General features: G+C 47.2%; 2 protein-coding genes across 2 annotated transcripts in view; one reads left to right on the forward strand and one right to left on the reverse strand.

The window, feature by feature from the left end:
- Positions 1 to 5,585: 5,585 nt before the first annotated feature.
- On the forward strand, positions 5,586 to 9,258 carry LOC122626481 (odorant receptor 22c). Its single transcript, XM_043806757.1, has 6 exons — positions 5,586 to 6,121; positions 6,432 to 6,622; positions 6,691 to 6,878; positions 8,132 to 8,233; positions 8,801 to 8,953; positions 9,049 to 9,258. The coding sequence occupies exons 1-6, from the start codon at positions 5,586 to 5,588 to the stop codon at positions 9,097 to 9,099; spliced, it is 1,221 nt and encodes a 406-aa protein (XP_043662692.1). The 3' UTR covers positions 9,100 to 9,258.
- A 738-nt stretch (positions 9,259 to 9,996) lies between these two features.
- Positions 9,997 to 20,627, reverse strand: part of LOC122626459 — a 37,220-nt gene continuing 26,589 nt past the window's right edge. Inside the window, exons 2-7 of the mRNA XM_043806732.1 lie at positions 18,500 to 18,942; positions 18,234 to 18,311; positions 17,349 to 17,481; positions 13,446 to 13,770; positions 13,282 to 13,379; positions 9,997 to 11,209 (exon numbers count right to left, since the gene is read on the reverse strand). Of these exons, the coding sequence (XP_043662667.1) occupies positions 11,046 to 11,209; positions 13,282 to 13,379; positions 13,446 to 13,770; positions 17,349 to 17,481; positions 18,234 to 18,311; positions 18,500 to 18,942 (1,241 nt within the window). The 3' untranslated portion in view covers positions 9,997 to 11,045. The remainder of the gene's footprint in view (positions 11,210 to 13,281; positions 13,380 to 13,445; positions 13,771 to 17,348; positions 17,482 to 18,233; positions 18,312 to 18,499; positions 18,943 to 20,627) is intronic.

Here is a 20,627-nt window from a genome sequence, read left to right on the forward strand (position 1 = left end):
GAGAGGTCACTGTACTTGCCCTGTGTTCATGCGGAAACTTTCGAACTCGTTCGATTGTCAAGCAAACAAAAGAAATTCACTCTCCGATTTTTAAGGGAAAAACGCTCGAACCAATTTCCCAGCGCAAAGCAAGAATCGCCGAAAATCAAAAAGCACTATTTCTTCGACATCCTTTGTTTTTTTTTTCCCGCCCAGGCACTAATGGAAAGTAACGATTGTTGCTGTTTAATTTCAAACAGGACGATGCGCGGGGACTCCCCTTGCCGCGCTTTAAGTCCAAGTGCGGCAGCTTTAATTTGGCAATCGCCCGACGGAAGCGAATAAAATTTGTATGCGCAGCGGCGGTGGCCACTGGATGATGACTCGCCGGCTGAACTGTTTTCTATGTGTCCTCTCCTCCGGTTTAGTTGCCACTCGGAGCGAAAAGGGAAAAACGTCAACTGCAGCGTGACCAAGTCCGCGTCCCCCAATTCCCCAATCCCCCCTTCCTATCAATCCCCTGCCCCATGCAGCCGATCCAGGCGAGTCATGCGATTGCAATATTTATGCAGTTAGTGCAGCGTTCGCTATATTTGACAGTTGCTCTTCCGCTCGGCTGTAGGAACTCCGGGCCACATCCTTCCAGCCAGCATTACTGTAATGAGCCCAGTTGCGCCGGAAGACCAGTTGGTTCCAATGCTTTGAATTATCATTTGTATTAACAAAAATGTGATTACAATACCCCAACTGGAAAATCAACACTCTTGCAATACAACTTATTATCCAAATGCAATACTGTATTTTAGTCGATACAACAAATATTTAAAAAATCCCTGAAATAAGTACCAGCATTTTTGGTAAAAGCCTTATTTAGTACCTATAAGAGCCTAGAGCTCTCACTCTTATTTGTAGTATTTTATTTCGAGCATTTCACTTGCGCGGCAGTGCATTAAAGTTTCGTTGTGGCGAGTGTAATTGTTATTGCTCAATTTTTTTGCGCATTTCAGCGGTTTTCGGCTCTAGGAAGTTGCTTGCTTAGTCGGGCGTGCAACAAGGACGCGAAGCGCGGAAAGGACGAGGATGGCCAGGATGATGCTGCAGCAGGTGGCGCGTGCGTTTGCTCGAACGGCAATTGCATTATCAGTAAATTATATCTGCGGCGGTCCGTGGCCCCCATTTGCCGACTTTTCCCTTTACCAGCGCCGACATGTTGGCCATGTTTACGGGTTGCCTGCGGCCATGTTTGCCAGCTCCTGCGACTCCTGGCTGCTCCTGCTCCTGCTGCTGTTCCTCCCATTGCAGCACCCTGACCCCGCCCCGCACCCATTGTGTTGTTGAGCCGGATCCTGGTCTGTTGTTGCTGCTGCTTGTTTGTGAACCATTTTCGGCGCTTTCCTGCTGATTTATGCAAAACTGTGGCATTTTTCAATTGCATTTTACACTCGTCCTGCGAAGATTCGCCACCAGCTCCGGATCCTGCCGGCTCCGTGCTCCAGGACTTCAGGGCTCCAGGGCTCCGGGGTCCTGTTTCCTTTCGCTTGTTTGTGTTGTACAATTTTCACACATTTGTGCAACTTTTGCCACCGAAATGCGCAACACATTTGCCCCGTCTGTTCCATCTGGAGGAGCAGCATCTTCACAGGACCCGCCTGCCAGCCTGCCTGCCAGCCACGCCCACCGACCGCACCCGTCGCCCCCCTTCATGGCACTCAACTGCATTTTATTGCCACAGATACAGATGCGAGTGTGTTTGCCTGTGTGTGTGTTTGGGTGTTTGTGTGTTAGGGAGCCGTGTATCCACGATATCCACGCTTGGTTTTGCGCATTTAATGCCAAGTTATAACTTTCACGTGGGTTGCTTTAGTAGTTTGCACCCAGATGCAGATGCCCTGTGACCCCTGCCCCCTGCCCCGTGCCCCCTTGCCTGGTGCCCCTGGCCCCGCAGCCCAAAGCTGCCCCCTGAGTTACGTTGCCCCATAAAAAGCACCCGCCGCGGCGGGTAGTAAGTGTCACTTATGCATAGAAGATTTGCGATGCATTTTTCAATGTTTAATAAACATAATTTCAGCGCAGTTTATCATGTGACAAGAGCATAAAATCGTTCGCTTTTACAGCCAATTGTTTATGGACCGCTAAAGTGACGGATTGATATGGAAAATAGATTGGCAAGGATGTGGTTATTTGATGGAGAGTATAAACTTGTCGTCGGATAAAGCGGATAATTAGTGCGCTCTTTGAAAGCCAACCATTACCCACAATTCGTCGGTCCACCCTCGCTGAAGAATATCTTCCCACTTTATCACGTTTTGATATTGTGTGATTTAGTAAAATATGTATGACGAAAGTGGTTTTGAAAAGGGTATTTTGTATCCACCCTCGCCAGTTCCAGCAAATGAACTCTGATTTCGAAGCGTCAATTTTCCAGCTAATTGCCAAAATAAGCAAAATTATGTGACTGTACTGTTTTTTCCATTTCGCTGCCACGCATTGGCAATGCAAATTATGCACTTTGACAGGGAACGCATTTAGTGTTAATCATACGCACTGTTGCCGCTCGCTAATTTCATGTTCGCCGGCGAATGCACAGGGAAGGGGATTGCAGATATTATTCTCGAATGTGCACACAAAATAATTAAATATATACTTAAATGCCGCATGGAGGGGGGAGGGGGGAAATCCGATTTAGGTGGAGTTTTCAGCAAACAAATTTATTGGCGCATAATTCAAGGCGGCGATGATGCCGCTGACGATGATGCATGGCGAGCCAGGAGGCAGCCCAAGATATGAATGGATGCGGCTGGCAATTTATGGCGACCAAGTGGGAGGCGCTCGGCGGTCGAGGGGTTGTGGGTGGCCTGTGGGTGGGTGCGGCCAAGGCCGCTTGACGCTTGCCGTTCGCCGCTGCTGCCAAAAGCAGCTAGAAAGCAAAAGAAAGCGCCTGCCGCATGGCGATGGCAGAGCGGAAACGGAAATGGAAATGCGCAAATGCAATTGTCACATGCACACACACAGGCACACACACACAAGCAGCAGTCGGGGTGAAATTTTAATGGAAAATTGGTGTACTCGTCGTGGCAATAAATGAAGCTAGCATTTCTATACGACCGGCTAATAAAAGGCCAAGCCCGCCGGAGTGACAGGCAACAAGGGCCAGGAAAACAAGGCTCGAAACACCGAAGGGGCTGGCCATGCCCATGGTAGCCCACCACTCCCCCCTCCCCCTTTGACGTCACTTCCGCTGGGTGGTGATCCCCACTAAAAGGGGCTTATCGGGCGGGGCTAAGCCGAGAAGCCGAATCCAAGGCCCAGGTACGCAACGCAAATCAATTTGTTAAATCTCTCCCCGAGCAAGTGGGCGGCAGGCGAATATCCTTCAAAGGAGCCAGTCTCTCGCCGCTGCTCTGTCTTTATGCCTACCGCTTAATCTTTCAATTTGCATATTACATAATCGCTTGGGTGGGCGGAACGGGGTGTGTTCGATCACTCGGAAAAATAACTATGCATTATAGGCCATGTTTCCAACGTGGAAATATGTATGTGTCAGAATTGATGGGATTTTACAGGAGTATAGATGCAGCAATTAGTGAGTAGTGAGCAACACCTTTTATCCATGAATTGATTTATCCATTGATTTATCCACCTTTTATTTATGAAAATCAAATAATATTTCTCGGGGTGCAGTGGCAGATATGACCCAAACATTGAGGCAATGCTTTATGGTCACTTGAACGCAAATCGCACTGCCAGCGGCTACAAGGGCACTTCAGAGGAAGTGCTGTGGGGAAGCACTGATAGCCAGATGGACGGATGAACGGATGCACGGTTGGGGGAGCAGGTGGAGCAGGAGGAGGAGGAGTAGGTCGAGGTGGCCGCAGGCAAACACTTGACGTGCGCTTATGCGGCACCGAGTTGCGCATACGCCGTGTGCACCGCACATTGAATATGCTGATGCAGGTGGAGCCATAGCCAAACCCATAGCCAAAGCCATAGCCATAGCCATGGCCATAGTCATAGCCTGGGAAGCAGCAGCAGCTCCATGTTGATATATGTCACACAGACCGGCAAAATAAACTGCACCAAAGGGGGCGCCGTTTGTGTGGGGGGGCGTGGCACGGCCTACTTACTGGCCATCGATGATAGTGCGAGGCGTTGATACAGTTGCTGTAACAGGATTAGCTCCGGATTTGGCTTAGGCACGGCCCTCATGTTTGCCCGCCAGCTGATGGATGGATTTGGGATTGGGAGTGGGAGTGGGATAGGCAGTGGGATAGGGAGTGGGCGTGGGGACGCCAAACACTGGGCCAGTGAAATCCGTAACGAGAGCCGCAAGTTAATGGGACGACCTCAATGAAATAGCTCAACTGCATTGCCGGCCACTGCGCCAGTCAAATATTATTCGTTGTGGCCCCCAAATAAAATGCAATTATTGCCCATCTATCAAATGGCCAAGTGTGTGTGTGTGTGTGTGTGAGTGTGTGTGCTCTGCTGGGTTTGTGGGCTTTTAATTGGTTGGTCTGGGGCCGTCTGTTAACTATTGGCACTGACTGTATGGCCAGACTCACTTGGCCATGCAAATGGAAAGTCTCGTAGTCGGATTATGGAGCATACGAAAAAGATGGCCTTCTAAATTCAACTAAAAGCAGCAGATTGCTTGCGAAATTCGATTGATGTGGAATTTCCATTTTTCATTTTTCCCTACGATGTAAATTGATTTTCGGAGCTGATAAACATTTTTAGTCAAACTCTATTCGTGCTCCGATTGCCTTTCATTTCGGCCAAGAACCCTCAATTAACAACTTTTAGGCAAATGGGGCGGGCGACTTACCCCGCCCCCGAAGCCCCAATTAAAAACAACACAAGACACAAAGGAGCGGAAGTGGAGGTAGCCGAAGAAATTGAAAGTTTTGCCGCATAACAATTAATTAAATTTGTATGCCCCGCCTTCCTGTCTTACGTTGCCTTACTGCCGTTTTGTGTCGTTTGTTGTGCAACACACACAAAATATTGAATGCCAAACAATGGCAGTTGTTTGCACTGAGTGGAATATTCCAACTGTAACCGAGTCCTGTATAATTAGAGCGGGGCGTGCGGGGGCGGCCACTCAGGTGAGTTGGAAGGACCTTGACTGATGGGCGGAGTGGGTGGTGGGTGGAGTCCGCGGAGTGGGCGGCAGGAAGTGTAAGCGCAGACGTAAGCATAAAAACAATTAAAACTTTTGCCAAAGGCACAACTTGCCAACGCTGCACTGAAATTAGTTCTAAGTTGCAAGTCGAAACTAATACGAAACCACGGACAGTTTGCGAATGCACAATGTGTACTTGTAAACTAAGGAAATATGCTATATATGCTGTTTATTATTACAGAAATCTGTGGTAACAATTAAGCAGTTCTGGGTTCCATTATATAAGGCTTCTTATTATAATCAATCATTCTACTTTATTAGACTTTCTTTGCAGTGCCCAAATTATGGCGCCCCGCCTGCAACTAGTTCCATCGAGTGCCTATAAAGGCGGAGGCCAACAGTGCGTCTGACACTCGCCCGGAGCAGCTGACCACTCGCGTTGCGGCAGGACCATCGATAGTGGCCACTTGAGTTCATCCCGGGAATGACTGACAGCGGGCAGCCTGCCATTGCCGGCCACTTTTACCGGATTCCACGCTTCTCCGGCCGCATTGTGGGCCTCTGGCCGCAGAGGATCAGGGGCGGGGACGGGGGCGATGGCGGTCGTCCTTGGCACGCCCACCTGCTCTTCGTGTTCGCCTTCGCGGTGGTGCTGTTGGGTGCGGCGGGCGAGGTGTCCTACGGCTGTGTCCACCTGGATAACCTGGTGGTGGCACTGGAGGCCTTCTGCCCCGGCACCACGAAGGCCGTCTGCGTGCTGAAGCTGTGGGTCTTCTTCCGCTCCAATCGCCGGTGGGCGGAGCTGGTGCAGCGCCTGAGGGTCATGTTGTGGCAATCGCGGCGGCAGGAGGCCCAGAGGATGCTGGTCGGACTGGCCACCACGGCCAACAGACTCAGCCTGTTGCTGCTCAGTTCTGGCACGGCGACCAATGCCGCCTTCAATCTGCAGCCGCTGATTATGGGTCTGTACCGCTGGATTATGCAACTGCCGGGTCACATCGAACTGCCCTTCAACATCATGTGAGTACGCTAGTTGGTCGTCTTTCAAATGGGATAGTAAGTAGCCAGTAGTAACAGGCTGATTTTGTGGCTGGAATCGCAATCGAACATTACTTTGGGCTACTTTATGAGCTCGTAATGAGAAAGTTGCTTACGTATGCAACGCGCAGCCGTTGAGATGAAAAGATGAAAAGTTCCTCAACCAATTTGGTTGATGGCGGGTGATACATAAGTAATGATTCCAATTGCCCCCAGCCAGAAGCACTTAAGCCATCCACCATCCACCATCCACCATTTGCCATCCGCCATTAATCGCAGCTCCTTTGAACAGACTGCCCTCGTTTGCCGTGCAGCCAGGACTCTTTCCGCTCACCTACGTGCTGTTGACCGCTTCCGGTGCCTGCACCGTGTTCGCCTTCAGCTTCGTGGACGGCTTCTTCGTCTGCTCGTGCCTCTACATCTGCGGTGCCTTCCGGCTGGTGCAGCAGGACATTCGCAGGATATTTGCCGATTTGCATGGCGGTGGGTCTGTGGCTCTCGCGGCACAATTCCCATCGCTCGTTGACTTTCCTTGGCTTATTCCCTTGCAGATTCAGTCGATGTGTTCACCGAGGAGATGAACGCGGAGGTGCGGCACAGACTGGCCCAAGTTGTCGAGCGGCACAATGCGATTATCGATTTCTGCACGGACCTAACACGCCAGTTCACCGTTATCGTTTTAATGCATTTCCTGTCTGCCGCCTTCGTCCTCTGCTCGACCATCCTGGACATCATGTTGGTGAGTCCTTACTCAGAGGCGTTCCTGGGAGGGGTATCCTTGAAATTAGCCATCAGGAGGGGCCATCGCTTAACTATGAAATGCCAGCGGTGGCAAAGATGAAAGCAATTGTGGCAATGCAGCCCCCTTCAACATTTTGCCAGTCTGTTGCGCCACTGGATCATCGCATCGCCTGCATTCGGCGGCTGTTTTAAAAGTTTTTCCCTGTTCTCACTGTTTGCTGTTTTTCCCCGTTTTTCCCCGGCTTTTCCAGCCGCTCCGTTCTGATTCGCTTTTCCCCGATTTGTTTGTTTGCTTTGTAGCTGCGGCTGTGGCTGTGACTCTCCGGTGGCAATTTATAAGCGCATGAATTGTTACCGCTCCCGAAAAAGTTTTTAATGCGACTTTCGCACGTTTTCCGGTGTCCCGGACACCGGAGACCCATAAGCTCTTTGCTGCAACTGGCGAGCTCCTGGCTCCTGGCTGCTGGCTTCTGGTCCCAATGGGATAAATGCTGCCAGCAATTTCTTAGCCCTACTGCCTTGCTTCTTTTGCGGCCCAAAGTGGTGTTGAGTAATCCATTCGAAACTTGTTTATCGCTCGGGGATCCTGCGACCAGCGATCTATTATCACTTTTTAACGCTCTCCGGGAAGGAGGATGGGAAAAGCTATACCACAGAGTTTTGACACGTGCTTGATAACGTGGATATGAATAGAAAGTTGCTACTTTTTGTGAAAGCAAACTTGTAAGATCAATTGAGGTTAATAGAAATCAGTAGGAAAAAAGCAGCAAAGTAAAGTGCTGTATAAGCCTCCCTCTCTTGAAGTTGGCGACCTTCAAGGAAATGCTGGAAAGGAATTAAAATAAATTCAGCAAGGGCGGAAATGCAATTTATTGTTGTTGGGGACCTAAAAAATCGAGCATTGTCACAGTTTTAGGCACTCGACGACATGCATAAGATGCATAATTCTTTTTCAATGCCACAATGGGAGTGGAATGTCAGGCGAGTGGAAAATGGCAAAATGGGGAAACGAGAGGAAAAGCAATCAGACGGCAGACCATTTGCCAAAGTGCATTTCTCTGATGTTTTCCATTTTCGCAACTATGGTACTTCAAGCGGCCACATAATACGGCATATATACATATATATATATAGTTGTGTTAGATAATCCTGTGCAGTTTTTCACCAACAGCAATTTCGCTCCAATTAATGACGTCTCCCCCTGCTTTTCACCTACCCCCCGCGATTCACCAACGTCTTCCGTCTCCGCAGAACACGTCGTCGCTGAGCGGCTTAACCTACATCTGCTACATCATCGCGGCCCTAACGCAGCTATTCCTCTACTGCTTCGGCGGCAACCACGTCAGCGAGAGTGTGAGTACTGATCCTGACCAATCCCCAACACCCCCAACTACCCCAACTCCCCCCACTTGCCCGCTTTCCATTTTCCCGAGCTCAGGCCATTCTTATTTCCATCATTCATTCGGGCTTAGATACTCTGGCGAAGGAGTTGTCACTGCACTCGATGGCATTCGAATACTTACTTAATCAAATACTTTAGTTTTCACATCATTATAAATATTTATTAAATTATTTTAATTCTCTTTTTGCTTAATTTAAAGAGGCTTTTCTCCATTGCCCTTTTGTACTTTCCTGCTTTTACGAATACTCTGTGCACTTTTTCACCATTCGCGTAATTTCCATTTGACGCTAAACATTAAGCAACATATAAAAAATGATGTGCCATTCACAAATTGCACTTGCGATAAAATTTTAATTACACAACAAAGTGTAAGTGGGAATGGGAATGGCAGCACTGTGTGTCCCCCACATTGAGCACCAGATTCAGCAGCAGCTACCACAGCAGATTCCACACCAGATTCCCCACCAGATTCCGTGCCACAAGCCATGCCACCGACCAGTGCGATTCTCTTTCCACAGAGTGCCGCTGTGGCGGACGTGCTGTACGACATTGAGTGGTACAAATGCGATGCGAGGACTAGGAAAGTGATTTTAATGATATTGCGGCGTTCGCAGCGGGCAAAAACAATTGCGGTGCCGTTTTTTACGCCCTCACTGCCAGCACTGAGATCTGTATGGAATGGCATGCGATGCGTTGATTATGATAATAAATGTTTATGTTTTTTTTGCCGCTTCCGTTTCCATTTCCGTTCCCCCTTCGATTGCAGATACTCAGCACGGCCGGCTCATATATCACGCTGCTGAAGACGTTCCTGTAAGCCCACGCGGCGTATGATTGATATGCCGGATTGGGCGCTGTCCTCCGCTGTTTGTTTAAATTAAGAGCTGCAGCCGAACGGACCTCAAATTGCCTGCGAATAAAAGTGGGCGTAGCAACAAGTGCCGCCTGTCCTGGCCGTAATTGTTTCATTTAAATATTGCGCTGATCTCCGCGTGCGGATTCCAACTAATGAAAAACACTTGCGGCTATGGCCGCTTTAATTGGCTTGGTGGTGGGGCAATGGGGGAGATTGGTGGAAGGGGGGGACAGTGGATGGGGGATACTGGATGGGGGCCACTGGATGGGGTTGCTCCACGGCGGAGACAGTAATGGCGTTTTTACGGCGCCATCTTGGGGTCTGCCGAGCTGTGTGTGGTAACAACAATTTCGTTATTCTTTTCGCCGCCGCCGCAGCAGCAAATATCAATTATAATTTGTGAAATTCGAGACTGTTATGGCGAATGGCTGGCAAAGTCTGCTATTTTATTATTTAAAGCATAGAACATCTGCAAAAAAAGAAAACAAATCAATGGTCTATAAACTTGTTTATGTTCAGCTCAAATAAATATATGTAATTTATTTACTTTGCCGAAGTAATGACGTGAATAAATCCCTATGAATTTATATTTGGTTTTTTCTTCGACTACTTCATTTGCATTTCTGTGAGTTTGGTTCGCTGGCATCCGCTCTTCAAAGGGATTTTCACTGGTTTCCCATCACTGCCAACTAATTGAGTTGGGAAACTCACTGAAATTGTGCATCTGCTAAGTACTCACCGCATTTCAGAAAGACATTAAAACTTTGCCACAGCCCCCAAAATGAAAAGCGCACTCGTAGCTTTGATTCAATTCGATTTGTTTCGTTACGTTACGTTTAGTTTAGTTTCGTTTTCGGTTTATTGTTGAAAGAGTTCATTCCATTGATTTATTTATTGGTTTTATCATCACATAAATTATCTAAAATCTGCTTACTGGCTTACGTGTAGTAAATTCATGCCTACCCATGCCTTTACTCGCATGTGCAACACAAAACTTAGTCGAGCATGCCGCAATTGATTTCATTTCCATCGCAATTCGCCATTTGCGATTTGCTTTCGCTTTTCGCATATTGCATTCACATTAATTTTATTCAATTTTCATTCCCATTTCGACGGCGAGTGCCGCGTGACTAAATTTCATTTTGCCCATAAATAAATTGCGCACAAGTTAGTGTTTATAATTAGGTTTTTGCTTTTAGTTGATCAGATGAGAGTTTTTGTTCATATATATTACAATCTTTCGTGGATAGTGGGTGTTACTTGTGTGGGTGTTTGGGGTGTTTGGGGTGTTACTTTAGTGTGTGTGTGTGTGTGACTGGGGGCGTGGCTGCTCCCTTATCATATCTTCCTTTTTTGCGGTTAGCTTTGCCTCTGTTGAGACAGCATGAAATGTTTATAAAGTCGATGCGTGTGCGGCTGCTTCATAAAAGAGCCGCAGTAATGAAATAAAATACACACTTTTGTATCTGTAACTATATCTGCGAGCGGGGCCGCATCTTTGTGGTATTTACAGAGTGTCGTCCTTCTGGTCCTGTGTCCCGTGTCCCGTGTCCTGCGTCCTTCCTTTGTCCTTTGTGCCTTGTTCCTCCACCCTCCTCCCTTCTCCTCCGGCTCGTGCATTTCACATTCTGCATTTTGCATTCTCGTGCCCGGCTCAGTGTCTCATTTTGCACAATGAAATGTAAATATTAAAAGGAAAACAAACATTCGCCTGAAAGGGAAAGCGCCTGCCTTGTTTGCCTTTCCCATTTTCCTTCTACCTCCTCCTCCTTCTACTTTCCCTCTATAATCCTAAAAAAACAGCACAGCACAGCACAGCTCAGCACAGTACACAGAGTAAAAATTCCGACGTCATGGAACATAATTTCCTCGTTCAGCTGCAATTAGAGTGCTAACAACTTGCGCTTTCAGTTGCCAGCCGCCCGTCCCGCTCGCAGCAACAACAACTCCGGCAGCAGGAGCAGGAGCAGGGGGAGGAGCAGCTGGAGGAGCGGAGGGAGGAGCAGCTGGCGGAGCGGACCGGGGGCGCAAGGACACGCCCCGCTCTTCTGCATCGCAGCGGGGTTCTCATCTGGGGAGACAAACAGTGGCATAATGAACATGTGTATTCAAATTTCGACGAGGGCACAGCCATAGCCATAAGCTATGTATGCCCGGGCAAATAACTTAATTTAATTGTGACCTACACAGCGAACAATTGCCCTGCGAATAATGGATGTTGCGAAAAGTATACAATTACATCTAAAAATATTTAATAAAAGCATACTGTTACATCTAGAAATATTTAATAAAAGCATACTGTTACATCTAAAAATATTTAATAAATATGTATTTCATTTTAACAAGTTTTTGGGTTTAAATTGTGTTTCTACTTACACACTAGATAGCATATATAGCATATATAGCACATATAGCATATATATAAGATGGATAACTGACTTTACCACTGATTTCCCAGCATGCAGCTCTGGCAGTGACTGTGAAATGCGGAATGGCTAAGTGGGGCAGGGGCAGGGGCAGGGGCAGGATGGTTGTTTGTTCCTCACTAGATAAATGACATATGTGTGTCTGCGTATACGCAATATTTCTGCGGCCTTTCCCGCCCGAGCAAATGTTATTCCAGGCGCATCATTTGTCAATGCTTTGTTTTGACTCGTCACAAAGGATACGTTTTTCCCCCGCCATCCCCCATACCCCCACCATCCTGGCACTGATTTTTAAGGACCCAACGCGTCTGGATGTGAGCAATGAATAATGGGTGGAATACGCTCTGCGAGGGGCAGGGTATCTAGGGGGTGTGCCATAAATAAGACACGAAATTGGAATGCCATTTCGGCTAAATCATTTTTTGTCAGCCCCAAAGGAAGCGGGCTTCCAAAAATCCTAAAAAATTAAGGCATTACTCTGTCCAAGTTTCAGTTACTTATTATAACGAAACTCCCGGTAGAGCATCTCCCTGGTCGCCTTTACACCGCCTAGACCAGCACTTTGCCCTTATCATTTTTCTTAAAATTTTATTGCCTTTGATTTATTATCAGTATTTATGCAAGCCGTCACAGTTACAGTCACAGTTACAGTCACCGTTACAGTCACATTCATAGTCACAATCGCACTCACAGTAACAGCAGCTCCTCTTCTACGGCTTGTCTGCTATCTGGACTCCCATGGCCATCCCAACCCATCCCATCCCATCCAATCCCATCCGATCCCGAACGCAACTCGCGGCCTTTGTGCCACATGTGGGGCATGATTAAGTGCCTTTTTGCAACTTACTTCTGACATTTAATCATATTTATTACGACTGCGCTGGAAGGGAGGAGTGCGGGAGGGGCAGCGGATGGCGGCTCTTTAAAATGTAAATGCCTGTCCGTACAACGATTTCATTTGAATAAACAACTTAACAGCCTAAGTGCTGGGCATTTCGCTTAACATTTGATGCTGCATAAAAACTAGGACTACGAGCGAAATGACTGGGCGAGAGACCTTCAATTTGCTGCGAATAAAAGGTCCTGCCATAAAAGGTCGTAAAAAAACAGTGGAAATTGCCGGACAAAAGACGCGTCAAGTTTATGCCCCTCATTTCGCAGCTTAAAATGTCTTAATTCCCGTCTAATTTATGTGTAAAATATGCAAAGCCAAGTCACCGAGTTGTGCTCCTCCAGTCGCATTACTCATACGCCAAGTATGCCAGCTCCAAAAGACTCCCGAGCAAACAGTCGTCCCAATGATGGAGTGATGGAGGCGAAAAGTTGTAGTTTTTAGGCCGTGTCTGCTGGAATATGAATGGCGTTATGGCCACAGTGCTGGCCATAAAATTATTCACCCGTCTGCCAAGCGAAGGGCTGTGCTGCTAAATGATAGTTGGCTTTTGGGAGTTGGCTTCTGCTTGGGTACACCAACTTCTGGCTGACAGTGTAACGGATAGGCTTAGGCCGACCTGGCCGGCACCTGAGACGACAGTCAGAGGCTTTAGTGCACTCAAAGAAAATAGTTCTTTGTACTACCAAAACAAAAGGGTTTTACATAGGGAATCCTTGGGAATTGAGGTCTGGAACTGAACCTTAATACTAGCACTTCTTGTGCAGCTAGTCAGTTATTGTTCGCAGTGTAGGCCACACTCGCTTACTCATTCCCAGCACTCACCATTAATCACATGGACCAGGACACTGGCGCTGCTGGCCGTCGTGGGCTGACACGTGTAGTTGCCGGTGTCCGTGGTCTGGGCATTCGAGATGCGGAGCCTGCGGAGGATTAAGCAGCGCACTGAGTACAACTCAATTAGGAACGGGGGGTAGTGATGCACCCACCTGGACTTGAGGGTATCGCCCAGCTGCGATTCCATGGCGATGCGTGTGGCGAACTCCATCTGCAGGTCCACCTCGCTCATTAGGTCATTCAGGGACGTGTCCTCGGGCATCCCTGGGGGATGTTCGCTCCTGCCAGCCGGAAGCTCCGGCTGTCCATCATCCGCATCGAAGGGTGTGATCATGTGCTCGCCACGGTACCAGTAAATCGGTCCAATGTCCTTCACCGACGGCTGCTGCACCAGGCAGTTGAGGATGATGGCGCTGCCCGCCTTGAAGTGCAGATCGGGTGGCCCACTGATGACCGCCTTGGCATCCGGCGAGATTTCTGCAAAAAAAACAAAAAGAAAAAGCAAGCCACAAACGAATTGAAAACATGCATCGTAGGTGGGAAACCGAAATCAATTTGGGGCAATCGCTCGTAAAACGAATTCGCAACCAACTGAATGAACGTAAAAACTTTTAATCATAAAACTTTATGGAATAACTTTTCAATTGCACTAAATTTAAGTAAGCCCACGAAAGGGGGGCCAGAAGTGGGCCGTAGGTGGGAAAATCACACCAGACACGTAAATAAACTTATATGGCAGCGTGTGAGTGTGCGTATGTGTGCATGGGTGCCACACACACACACACACACACACAGTATTACACCCATGTGGAAAGTCGCACTCGGTGCTCCGGCGAAACTGGGTTAATAATAATATTTATTATGCATTGGACTGTGCAAATAATAATAATTAAAAAATATACCCAAAAACGGGAGACATCCGTGGCCGAAAGGAAATAAAAACGCTGTCGCCGCACAGTGGGATTGGACTTGGAAAAAAAGGCAAAATACCCTTTGATCGTGAATTTAATCAGATTTTAGTTTTATTACAATTAAAATTTCAATTTAAGTTTTAGCTCTGTACCGTGTGACATAAAAGGCTAACTTTTCTAAAACCTTGTGGCACTTATAAGTGATAGGTACATAAACTTTTTAACTTCATATAATAACTTTACTATATAGCTATATATATAATTTAACTAAAATCTTGTGGCAGTTTTAAGTGATTTTCCAGTACTTTAAAGCTTGAGTTGAAGTGAGTCTCAACTTTTGACCCACTGTGACGTGCGAGGCAGCTCATAAAAGTGCATATGATGATGATTACATGGGTGGCAGGATGCTCAGGGGTTTCCCGACGGCGAGGGGCGGTGAAAGGGGGGAGGCGGTAAGAGGGGGTTAAAGTGTCTGCCGGAGATCTGGCTTCATTCCACGGCTCACTCCCATTCTCACTGGCTTTTCCAGCTGTTTGTTTGCGTCTGTGGCATATGTGCCAAGTGTGAGTTAAAAAATCCCATTGCGCCATTAAGTGCGTGTGTATTTGTATCTGCCCCTGCCACCCCCCTCGGCCACGCCCCCTTTGCGAGTGTGTTTGTGCAGTGTCACTGCGTTAAAGGCAATTAACACCCGGCGAAGGGAGGGAGAGGGCGAATGCGAAAAGAGACGGCGACAGGCAGCTGCAGCAACAATTCTGCCCCAACCCAATGTTTTTTTTCGTTGCCTTCATTTCATTTCAGATTTTCATTTTTCCTTCATTTTTCAGCAGCTGTCGCTAAAGTTCTGCGTGCATTTTGTGTGGCGGCGCATGAAGTTTTTTAATTTAAATATTTCATGAAAATAAAATGCACTGCGACCTGCCAGCAACAACAACAACAACAGAAATAGAGCAAAAAGTGGGCTTTCTCTAAGGTCAAATGGCTGTAATTACCACTTAGACGAGCACGAAAATAGAAATGGAATCAAGGCAAAAGGCGCATTAAATTCTGCGAAAATGTTGATGGGATTTGGAAATGCTTTAAACTAAATGAAGTGGAAACTGCGGCAATCCTGGCACACAATTTTGAAATGCAGTGGAAATGCTGCATTTTGCATATGACCAAACCTATTGAAATAATAATCAAAGGGAAGTGCGTTTAAAAAGTCCTGGCAGAAATAATAATCAAAGGGAAGCACATTTTTAAAGTCCTCGCAGAAATGATGAAACTTATGCGTTATGCATTCAAAGGATTAAACAATCAATTGCACAATTACACTGCTAATTGCAGCTGAAATATGGTGGGTATATATTTTTCTTAAATTATGCGCGCATAAATACAACCTTTTAAATTGTCATCTTAGGGCATACTTTATGCATATTTATATTGGATATTTTACGCAGCCCCGTGGTGGACGCTACGCCCAGGGCAGAATTTATATCAGGCATAAATCTCGTTTCCGAAAAAAAAATCAGAAAAAAAATGAGAAAAACTGTGAAACGTTGAGGGAAAATAAAATCGTTTGGGTGGGACGCATAAATTTACATAATGACATTAATTAAATGCAATGCACCGCAACAACGAGGCGAGGAGCTCCACAAACAGAAACAGCAGCGGGAGCAGGAGGTGGAGCAGCAGCTTGGGCAGGATGTGGAGCTGGAGCAGGATATGGAAAGTGAAGGCGACACAGGAGCGAAGAGTTAAGCGCCTTGCGAATGTCACTCATACGACACGTATGCCGATAATGTTATTAAGGACGCAGCCAGTTTGCCAGTTTGCCAGCTTGCTGTCAGCAGTGGCCAGCGCGGAGTGTCCACTGTCCACTGACCAGTGTGCAGTGCTGTCATGCTCCTTGGGAAATTGTTTCATTAACGTAAATTAAAATGCATACGGCCATGAAGAAAATGTAATCGGAAATTCGTTTGTAAGCGTCGGAGCAGGAAATCAGGAATGGAGCAGGGAGTTTGCTGTGACAAGCGGACGGACAGAAATGCATTGCGCCCAAGTGCATAATCGGAAACTTAAAAAGGCATTGCCGACTGATTTGCATAAGTGGCTGACAGCAGATGCCGACAGGAGCTGTCAGCAGCTCTCATCCGAGTTGTCCTTTATCACAAACCTCCACCTCAACCTCCATATATCCTGCCCCCCCTTTTGGACACTCTTTTCATCCACTTGTCGCCCCAAAGAGCCGATGATTTAAAGAGCCAGCAATTGCCTTCTTAATGGCGGCGCCTTAAGCCCGAAAGTGCCTTACACTGCCATCAAAATCAATATGCAAATTGATTGTTTTTTAAACGGATTGAGATTGCGAATTAACGCCGTTACAATGAGGCAGCAATCGCATTTTGCGTAGGTAATTGTGTTCTTTTTAGATTACAATTTAGCAAAAGAAATGCTATGGAAGTGGAATTTCCAGGTGGCACGACAAAGTGTGGCATATAAATCAAGTGATTAAGAATCCCATCAGGTCGTTTCGCAATCAGGACATCATCAATTAATCATCGTCGTCAGATTTCGGAGTAACTAATGCACACAATAGACATTGTTTGCGATGGGTGAACAACAGGAACAGGAAACCGGACTGGTGACACACTGCCTGCTAATTATATGCGGACACACGCATTATGCATGGCTCATTAAAGCGCCGAATACATTTCCAATCGCTGCTCGAAATCCCGCCGGGTTGACATGCTAATTAACTCGGCGACTACGGCGACATGTAAGCTCCATGCGATCCACCAGCTCCCGGGGGCCAAAAACCAGGAGCAGCAGCAGCAGCAGGAGCAGGAGCAGGAGTGGCAGGACCTCGACCTCGCTTTTTATTTGTTTATTTATTTATGGGCCGAAATGCGAAATTAAAAATGTATGCCTAGAGGCGCTCGATCCAAACGAAACGAAACGAAACGGAAACCGGTGCCCCTTTGGATGCGATGAAATAATCATAATTGCGAGGAGCGGCCGCCCGCCAAGTGAATTAACATTTTTAATAAGCCCGCCGGCGACAAGGTAAATAAAACACAGCAAATCACATTCAAAATAATCAAAATAATTGCAATAAAACGAAATTCATTCATTTGGGTTTCGACTTAAATGGCCACTCACCGATAATGTTCAGCTGAAAGGCCATGGACATCTTGGGCTCCGTGTTCACCTGGCACTCGTAGATGCCGCTGTCCTTGGCCAGCGGCGCCTTCACGTGCAGCGTCCACTCGCGGGAGTCCTTCGATTCGGTCACCTGCCAGGACACAATATCAGTTTGCAGTTTACAGATTTCACTAGGCCTCAATTCAATTCCAGCTGCCAGTCTCGGCGGAATAATTATTCGCTTTTGAGGCAACAATTGGCCAGGCTGCAAATGTGTGTGTTTCCATGCAATCGGTTCTGGCTTTTTTCATGGAAATTAAGCAATTATGCAATTGAATGCTTGTTTGTTTGCTACTCGTTTTGCCACTGCAGCACAGTGGCCAAAAAGAACAATGTGCAGGGTACTTGTTCTGAGTTATGAGTTGGATTAGCCAGTGAAATATCGTTTATGCATGCATAATGAAAGTGGCCTTATGGCCATAATTCCCCCGAGAGCCGGAGTTAACTTTTACATTGTGGCTGCTGTGGGGTGGAGAGTTTATCGGGATTTGTTGTGTTGCCAGCCAATCTGTGGGTGGATCTGGGCAGCTCCCCTAGTCCTTTGGAAATACCTTTACCAGTAAGCTTTACGTAAACTAATACTGACAGATGGTAACTTAATGTTCGTGCTCAAATGTATTAAAAACGACATGTGCGGATATCACTATCTGCACAGCTCTGTCGAAAAGAAAATTCGTTGAGCGCTGAAAGTCCTTCAGAGTATCCTTTTTCCCCCCCATCTCCCCCTCAGTAACCAGCAAATAGTATCCCCAGTAAGCTACTGTGTCAGCTGACTTTCAGAGCCAAGTTAAGCATCGCATTCAATTAGCCAGCGAGTGGAGAATTGGCGCGACATGGACCCACCTGGAATCGCTTGTCCGTGGTGTAGGTGGCAGTGCCTACGGTCAGGATATGCAGATCACGTTTCCGTATCCAGGATACCTGTTGAGCGAAACGAAACGAAAAGAAATGGGAAGAAACGCGAAGGGGAGAGACAAAAATTGATTAACGAGTGCACATCCATATGATATACTCGATGTCCTTGGCACGCATCTTCATCACTTTGCGCTCCCGCAGGACCTGAGGGGAATGGCAATGGGAATGGGATTGGGGGATGGGCCAGAACTCACCGATTTATCATGCAGACTGTCCACGCGGCATTTAATTATGGCCTCCGTGTGGCCAGTGCGTCCGGTGATGTTGCGCGGCATGCCAAAGTCGAAAATTGGCAGCGACTGCGAAGTGTCCGCATCCTGCGACTCCGCATCCGCATCCGCTCCGCCACTGCGCTCCCTCTCCCTCTCCGCGTCCGTCTGGGCAAACAGATCGGAGCCAAAGGACGCGTCCAGGAAGGCTAAACTCTTGAAAGTGTGATTCGTGGCTTCCGTTTGTGGCCCGTGCGCCACCGCAAACGATGAAAAACTGGCTGAAGATGGAGATGGAGATGGGGATGATGCGGATGCTGATGCTGCTGAGGGCGACGGCGATGGCGATGATGACAGGAATGTCGACAGGGTTGGCCCATCAACGGAGTCATCCGGCTGCCCAGTGGAGGCGGCCGCCGCGGCGAGTCCTGCAGGAAGACAAAGGAAAGGGGGCGGTGAGCAGGCCATTGAGAAGCAGGAAAAGGATGAGGAACACTAAGAAAAAATGGGATACATCACTTTCCCATAGTAAGAACAATACTATGATATTCAAGATATACTTTACTGCATATATTTTGGCCTCTCACTGTTTGTATTTTCACCAACTTAAATACCCTTTTTTTGCCACTGTGTAAGGCGCTCGCCTGCTTGCTGTTTCTCTCCTTCTCCTTGTTGGCCAAATGAATTTATAACTCGGTCGACTGCCCCGCTGCCCCTCCCTTCCCCCATTCATCTTGCCGGGTCTTTTGATTTGATTTGTAACCACTTTGGCCACAACTTTCTGCTTCGCCCCGCAGGAGCGACCGACCGACCACAAAGTAACTTGAATTCAATTCACTTTCATCCTTGCTTTCCGCTTCCCGCCACTCGCACAATTTAAGCAAATAAATTCCGTTTTGGCTTAAAAGTGCGGGCCGCACACAATTTGCATTTAATTTATTAGCGCTTCGCATTTTTATCCGCCACTGCATATGTGCACAAATATTTTGCATATCAATTCAGTTTTGCTCGGCGACAATTTAAGCGAATCCACAGAATCCATAGTATCCACACAGAGCCAAAGTGACAAATTCAATTTGCGCGCGCCAAAACAATAAACGGAACAACTGAAATGGGGGAAATAATGTGCAACAAGCAACAAATAAAGTCAAAACGAAATATTAAGCATCCGCCGCGTTGTCTCGACAGCGGCGACAGCAAATATTTGCAAATATGCCAACTGCACAAGTAAAGCAACCAGCAGAAAAAAAAGCGGAATATAAAAAATTACTTTTAAATTCAAATCAACAGGGAATTCGATGTAGACGGGAGTGGCGGGGAGTGGGGGGCAGCGGGAAAATGCCCAGCTGAGCGGCGGGAAATTGGGGATATTGGATTGAGTTTGAAGTTGGCAATAAAGTTGAAATAGAATTTTTTCTGGCCTGCCAGGGGATTTTGGACTACAACAACTTGGGGATCAACTAATGTGTAGTTATGGCATACAGTTTTTACTCTCCAATGGAATACTCATTGCGTTTTGCTATCTAGGAAATGCACATCTTTAAGTTTCCCGTAAAATGGTTTCTTTCATTCCCCCACATTGCCATAAAATGAGGAGATTTTTGAGCACTGGCTCAGCAGCAGCTGCAGCTGCCTTAATCCTGTTTCTATTGTCACATAATTTTCAGTCAATTCCCGGGATCATCCGGCCTCGTCCTTCGTCCTTCCGCCTGGCCGCCACCTTCTAGGGTATTCTGGCATTCGGGGGCCGCCGTCGAATCCATGTTTTATGCGATTCTCGAATGGAGAGCGCTGGCAAACAAACTTTTTATTTTGTTGCGACCTACTTACTGCCCCGCCCCCCCCTTCCCCCTCTTTGCCACGGCTGCCGACTGTGCGTCGTCTGGGTTCACCACATGAGGTCATGGAAATGCTTTCCGTTTGCTGTTTCTTTCTTTATGCGCTGCTGTAAAGTAAAGTAGCAAATTTGTATTTTATTGTTTGTCGCCGGCAAGAATGCGGGTACACACACTCACACTCAAAAAAAAAGAAAGCTAAATGTGTGCGACTGCCAACGCTGCGAATGAGTGATTTTCCTCCGGCCGCGAAAGGAATTTTTCCAGCCAACTGCTCA

Source organism: Drosophila teissieri, chromosome 2L (assembly GCF_016746235.2).
Source record: "Drosophila teissieri strain GT53w chromosome 2L, Prin_Dtei_1.1, whole genome shotgun sequence".
Taxonomy (NCBI): Eukaryota; Metazoa; Arthropoda; class Insecta; order Diptera; family Drosophilidae; genus Drosophila; species Drosophila teissieri.

Bases quoted from the DNA above. Each gene is read 5' to 3' on its own strand.
- LOC122626481 (XM_043806757.1), top strand. From the start codon at position 5,586: ATGACTGACAGCGGGCAGCCTGCCATTGCCGGCCACTTTTACCGGATT. The intron at 6,122-6,431 runs GTGAGTACGCTA...TCCTTTGAACAG, and splicing joins GAACTGCCCTTCAACATCAT to ACTGCCCTCGTTTGCCGTGC. The intron at 6,879-8,131 runs GTGAGTCCTTAC...CCGTCTCCGCAG, and splicing joins CCATCCTGGACATCATGTTG to AACACGTCGTCGCTGAGCGG.